Source organism: Dromiciops gliroides, chromosome 4 (assembly GCF_019393635.1).
Source record: "Dromiciops gliroides isolate mDroGli1 chromosome 4, mDroGli1.pri, whole genome shotgun sequence".
Lineage (NCBI taxonomy): Eukaryota > Metazoa > Chordata > Mammalia > Microbiotheria > Microbiotheriidae > Dromiciops > Dromiciops gliroides.
The window spans coordinates 26165629-26171923 of record NC_057864.1 but is presented as its reverse complement, the minus strand read 5'-3'; the positions used below and the strand labels follow the sequence as shown (position 1 = coordinate 26171923).

At 49.6% G+C, this 6295-nt stretch overlaps 1 protein-coding gene across 2 annotated transcripts in view; it reads left to right on the top strand.

Moving 5' to 3' along the window:
• Positions 1 to 564: 564 nt before the first annotated feature.
• ZYG11B (zyg-11 family member B, cell cycle regulator) overlaps positions 565 to 6295 on the top strand; it is a 66891-nt gene continuing 61160 nt past the window's right edge. The window contains exon 1 of one of the 2 annotated variants that reach the window (XM_044005326.1): positions 565 to 767. In XM_044005326.1, the coding sequence (XP_043861261.1) occupies positions 765 to 767 (3 nt within the window). In that variant the 5' untranslated portion in view covers positions 565 to 764. The remainder of the gene's footprint in view (positions 768 to 6295) is intronic. The other variant, XM_044005325.1, reaches the window with a different exon arrangement.

The window sequence follows — 6295 nt, the reverse complement described above, 5'->3', positions numbered from 1 at the left end:
GGTATCTGGCTGATTCAGCCCTTTGTGAACAAGAAGTCAAGGCACACATTTCTAAGTGGGCCTGATACTATGGGGCATGACTAGGCCATTGCAGATGTGAGGGGGAAAGCAGGGTGAGAAGGCCAGACTGGTTAGAGATAGGAAACAATGGGGGGGGTCAGCTCTGGGGCGAAACAGCGGGTCATAAGTGAGATGGAGTGAAGCCGCTGGAATTTAGACGGGCTGTGGGAAGAAACTAGTAAGATTTGGGATTCCTGCTGGGACCAGAATGGTGGGGGGGCTGTGGTCAGGGGTACTAAAAGGAGTTTGTGAATGCTGTGGGATGGGGGCGGGGATCCTGGAGGCTACGTAGCATGCGCGGGACCCCCATAGACCGTAAGCTCCTAGAGGGGCGGCCTATTGCCTTTGGGTCAGACTTCACCCTGGGCCCATGACCCGAGCGGTGCAGACTCTGAGGGCGGCCGGTTGATTGACAGTTCAGGCCGGGGGCGCGGCTCCTTTAAGGGCGGTGCTGGGGGCGGGGACTCCTTCCGGGAGTCTGCGCAGTGGAGGCGGCGGCGGCGGCGGCGGCGGCGGCGGCTGGTTCACTTCCAGGTTCCGCTGAGGCTGAAGGAGCCGAAGAGGCTGAGGAGGCCGGGCCGGGGCCGGGGCCGCCTCCCCGCGGAGCCGCCGCCGTCCGGAGCGTCCCGCGGGACCGCAACCAGCGTGGGACCTGAAGACGAGGAGGAGGGGGAGGACGAGAACGAGGCGAGGCCGGCGCAGCCATGGTGAGGAGCCCCCGGCCGAGGCGGGGGGCAGCGGGGGCGGAGCGGCGGGGACCCGGCGGGCGGGCGGGCCGGGCCAACCGAACCCGAGGCCCCCGTGGGGCTGACCCCGACCCCTGCCCCCCGACCCTTTGGATGTCTCTCCCGCCAGGCCCCTGTGCCCTCTCCTGCCCCCTCCCTTTGGGTCTCCCCCCCCCCATCGCCCTCTCTGCCCCCTCCCCTTAGATGACCCACCTCTTGCTTACTCCAGCTCCCCTCCCCCGTGGATGTCCCCCCCCCCCCCCATCGCCCTCTCTGCCTCTTCGCCTTGGATTGCCCCCCCTCCCTCCTGCCTCCTTCCCCCTCGATGCTCCCCTTTCTCTTCGGACCCCCCTCCCTTCTCTCCCTCTTCTCTCTGCCCCCTCCCCCTCTGATCCCCCGCTTCCCTCCCGCCCTTCACTGCCGGGGGGGGGCTCCTCTGCCCCCCCACCTGCCGCAGACTTTTCCGCGCCCCGTCCCCCGCATCCCCCTCCCCCTCCATCCTGTCCAGCATTCCGTGAGCATCTTCTAGGAGCTGGACACTGGGGGTGGGGGCGAGGGGGTGTCCAAGACGAGGAGGAGGAGCTTCAGCGTTTGGGGGGAGACCCGGAAGGAGGCAGGAAAGGGGGCTGCTCTGGAGCGGACGGACTTGGGTTCCAATCCCGACTCTGCCCCTTCCTCCACACTTCCGTGACCTTGGGCAGGACGAGGCGCCTGCCTGGGCCTCAGTTCCCTCGCCTGTAAAATGCAGGGGTTGGACTCCATGGCCTTCGAGGCTCCTTCCAGCTCAGGGGCAGGGATCGATAAGCGTCTGCCCAAGAGATGGTTCTTTGGGGTGCGGGAGGACGCTCCGGCCAACCTGGGGAAAATCCAGAAGAGCCTTTGGAGAAAGCGGGGGTTCTAAGAAGGAAGGTGAGGAGGGGTTGCATTCCAGGATCGGGCGCCCTGTGCCGAGGGAGGAGGGGGCCGTGGCGGCCTGGCTCCGGCTTCCCCTCCCTCCCCCCTTCTCCGTTTCCTTTTTTCTTCGGGGCGCTCTATCCCAACCCCCTCCCCCACCTCAATTCCATAGGCTCTCAGAGGCAACCTTAGCCCCCCCTCCCGGTCCCAGGTTCCAAAGCAGGACACTAAGGGAGGCCACCAGGTAGTGGTCACCTGGGCAAGAAGGGGCCCAGCTTGATACCCGCTGGAGCTGTCTGAAGGAGAACCTCCAAGGGGGACCCCAGGCTGGAGCGGAGCTGCAAACGCCTTTCTCTGCCTTTCTCTTTTCCGTGATGGAGTGCCCCGGGGCATGGGTGGGAAAAGCAGGGAAGCCTTTGCCTGGCATTATTGCCGAGCATGGGAGCGGTACAGCCCATGAGGGAGGCTTGGCCCAGCACGGAACCTGGCTTCAAATCCCCCCATGGAAGCCCTGCTCCCACAAGTTTGTCTAGGCTGCCCTCTGTCACCTTGGAGAAGCTATTCTCACGACAAGAAAATGGTTTCTTTTTAAGCAGTGTTTGGTGTGGACATGGTGTACTTTGGGACCTTAAAAAAGTCTATTTACAGGAGGTCACTTTCAGTTTTACCTTTATCCCATTGAACCGACTGTTTACTTTTAGGGCATAGTTTTTGCTTGTTTAGTTCAGGAATCGCTGGGACATCTCTGGTGTCCAGAGCATTGGACTGGACACCTGGGCACTGGTGTGTGTGGGAGCTCTCAGGAGGGTGAAGCCAGCACAGAACATGGGAAGTTGAGGGGGGGGGGCGGGAAGTCCCCTCGTGACTGTTGTGCAAAATAATGTGGATTAAATTCAATAAGAAAGAATAGTGATGGTTGGGCTAGAGGCCAGAGTGGGAATCTGGAGGAAATTTAGGAGGAAAGAATCTGTTTCTCTTGCAGGTGTGTGTGTGTGTGTGTGTGTGTGTGTGTGTGTGTGTGTAGGTGTATATACACATATACACCTATATACACACACAGAGGTATATATGTATATATACATATATATATATACACACACACATAGGTATATATATATATACATGAGAAATTCTCCAAAGTCTGCTTATCCTAGAAACCTGCTCATTGGTTAATTATTTGACTTACTCAGTTTAGCTCAAGTCAGAGGTTCCTTGATGTTTGCAGTGTGCCCAGCCCCATTTCAGATTGCATTGACACTTTAGCTTGGGAATCGCCCTACATGGTTCTTTGCACAGTTAGACTGTCACCCATAGGCTGTTTGAAACCCCTAAATCATAGTCGAGAGTAAGCCAAAATCCCTGCCCCATTTGGATAGAAGTCTTAGGCAAAACGAACTTGTTAATCATGTTCTCCTGGGAGGTTCATGTGGAATGCCAACCTTGTCCCCAGTCTAATGGTGTAGAAAGAGCAAGATTACCCTGACCTCACCACTAACTAACTGTGTGACTGAGGTTGGGCATCTTCACTGTCAAATGGGGTGGGAGGTTTGGACTTGAGGCTCCCTAAGGCCCCTTCCAGCCCAGTGCTCTGGCTTTAGGAGATCAGAGGGTGTCATATTTAACAGCTGTTTTTGTACTTTGGTTTATGGGATCTGTTTCCTTTATAAGCCGTTTTGAGGTGAATGGCCTTTGTAATTAATCAGTTGCTCAGCAGGTATTTATTAAGCACCTACTATGTGCCAGACCAATGAAAAGAAAAATGAAGCATACCTTGCTCTCAAGGAGTTGGCATTTCTGTAAAAAGTCTTAGGATGTGAGGCAGGTATTTTATATATGCATTAGAGAAACTTCTTAAGACACCCTTAAATAGAATGGAAATTGGAGATGGCATGTCAGCTTCTTGTCAAAGAAATAACAAACTGTCTTAAGAGAATTATGTTAAGTGTTTCCTGAATTTTTTCCTAAAGACATTCTTTGATGTTTCTGTTGTATCCCTTGAAATAGAATAAAGCACCAGTGCCTAGTGTTTATGTTAACACAAACAGAGGGTATGAAATATTCAGGGGCTAAACTCAAACGAAGGGAACTGTGGCAGGTTCTTCTGAGTCCTGAATCTTGTCTAGCACCTTGTAGGTGCTTAGTAAACAGCCATTGACCTAGGTATCACAATCTAGTGGAAGGAACATTGAATCCTGCAGTACTGTGTGACCCTGGTCAAGTCACCTAATTTCTGTGGACTGCCCCCCCGGCTGTAAAAATGAGGGCATGTCTCATGACTTGTAAGTTCTCTTCCAACCTTAGGAGCTGATATTCTTATGTTTTAGCTTCTCACTGGCTCCATTGATTACCTTAAAATGGATTATTTGGGTGTCCATGAAACCTACCATCCTATTAGCTATTTTACTTCAGGCCAGAATTTGGAAGTTGTAGGATTGCCAAAGAGCAGATTCCTGACATGGAGGTGGCAGAGCCGTCACTGCTAGTCCCAGCAGGAGCAGCTTTTGATTAATTGCTACCTAATTTGTGAGAGAGCCTCTGAGACTCTCACCCAAACTCTAACCTATTTGCTTCTTTTAACTTTAAAATCTAGTCCTCAGGGAATTGAAGTCATGTAATTGAAAAGAACCCCACTTGTATCCTTTCAGCTCCACAGCTGATTATTGTTGTTGTTTAGTTGTGTCTGACTCTTTGTGACCCCATTTGGGTTTTGGGGGGTTTTGTTTTGTTTTTTTGTTTTTTGGTGGATTTTTTTTTTGGTGGGGCAGTGAGGGTTAAGTTACTTGCCCAGAGTCACACAGCTAGTAAGTGTCAAGTGTCTGAGACCAAATTTGAACTCACGTCCTCCTGAATCCAGGGCTGGTGCTTTATCCACTGCGCCACAGCTTTAGCCACAGCTGCCCCTAGACTGCTTTTAATGGTGGTAGAGGACTGGATTTTGAGGAGTCTTATGAAGTTGTTGCAGCAGAGCTGCTGTTACTTTAAAAGCCCATTGTAAATCACCCAGTGCTGACCAAGAATTATAGCAGACATCAGTAGCTTCTGATCTTTCAGGGGACTGATTGTGGTGGCCAGATTGCCGAAAAGCCAGTACTAGAAGCCCTTCTCCTGAGTTTGGCCATTGAGCTGCTACTTAGCATGGAGTGGGCAGGGAAGATGAAATAAAATTGATTTATCGATTGTTTTTTTCTTAAAATCGAAGAATAATGTTGTATTTTACTCTGTGAACCTTAAAGGACTATCTAGAAATGTCAGCTATTATTAATTTCCTTTTGAAGATTAAGCACTTAGTCAAGAGCTTGATGGAGCAGATTGAGTGCTGGACTTGAGCCAAAAAAGACCTGGATTCTGGGCCCGTTTGTGATGTTTGGATTTTTGAACTTCAGGTAATGTGCTCTCTAAGCCTGTGTTAAAAATGGCTTGCAAGCAGGTTGCATCGGTAGGAGTTTCCACACAAACAGAATATTAGATCCTTCCAGATCCTTCACCTATTGATCTAGTTAAGGTCTAGTGGGGGACAAAGTTAAATGTATTTAAATTTTAGATTTAAAATTTATTCTTTATTTGTACATCTCGCACTATCTCAGAACCATGGACATAGAATGTACCTGAAAGTACTGGACCTAGAGCCAGAAGGCACTTTGCCATGGAATCTTTGCCACTGATTGACTATTCGTCCTTGGGCAAGTCACTTTCCCCTTGGGATCCTCCTGTCTTCTCATCTCTAAAATAAGTTTAGACCAGATAAGCACCAAGGTCCCTTTCTGCTCTAAAATCTTGGACGAGTCTATCAGGATTCCTGTGAGTCTCAAGGAGAAAATGCGTGAGAAAGAGCTTTAGAGACAGGGTGGCCCCAAAATGTCAGCGAGTATTAACATGACTTATATGTGCTTATGGAATTAATAAATAATTCATTATCCTTTAACATTTGTGCAGCACTTTTCAAAACTCTCATTTATTGTAGGAACTCACGGATAACTGAAATTTGGCAGCAGTGAGATACCTTTATTCTAATGCCTTAGCTTCTGAGACAGGACCCACAGTTTCTCAACAAATGTTTGTTGTTGCTGAAACTTGGATATTAAGAGGCTGCCAAGTCTAGACCAGGACAACTCTCAGCCTAACAAAAATTGCCCAGCTAATGGTGCTTCCTTCCACCAAGTGATGAACTTGATTTTGTGCCTTCCCTCCCTCACCAGACAAGTTTGTGTGGCTGTCATTCCTTCTCAGGTCTTTGAAGTGTCAGTGACATTTACCAGTTCAATTGACCAGTTGAGATCATATTCCAATAATTTAGACTTGATCTGACCTGACACTCATAACTCACTATATCCTTCATGATATGTTTTTGTTTAAATGGCAAAACCTTTCACCCCCATCTCCCTCATGGGGACCACCTTATCTTGATTTTTTAATAATTCAGCAGCAAATTTCTTTTTTTAATCTTAATAGTATTTTTCCAGTTACTTGTAAAGATAGTTTGCAACATTTGTTTTTATAAGATTTTGAGTTCCAAATTTTTCTCCCTCCCTCCCTCCTCCCCAAGACAGAAAGCAATCTGATATAGGTTATATATGGACAATCGCATTAAACCTATTTCCACAAACAGGAATTTAAAA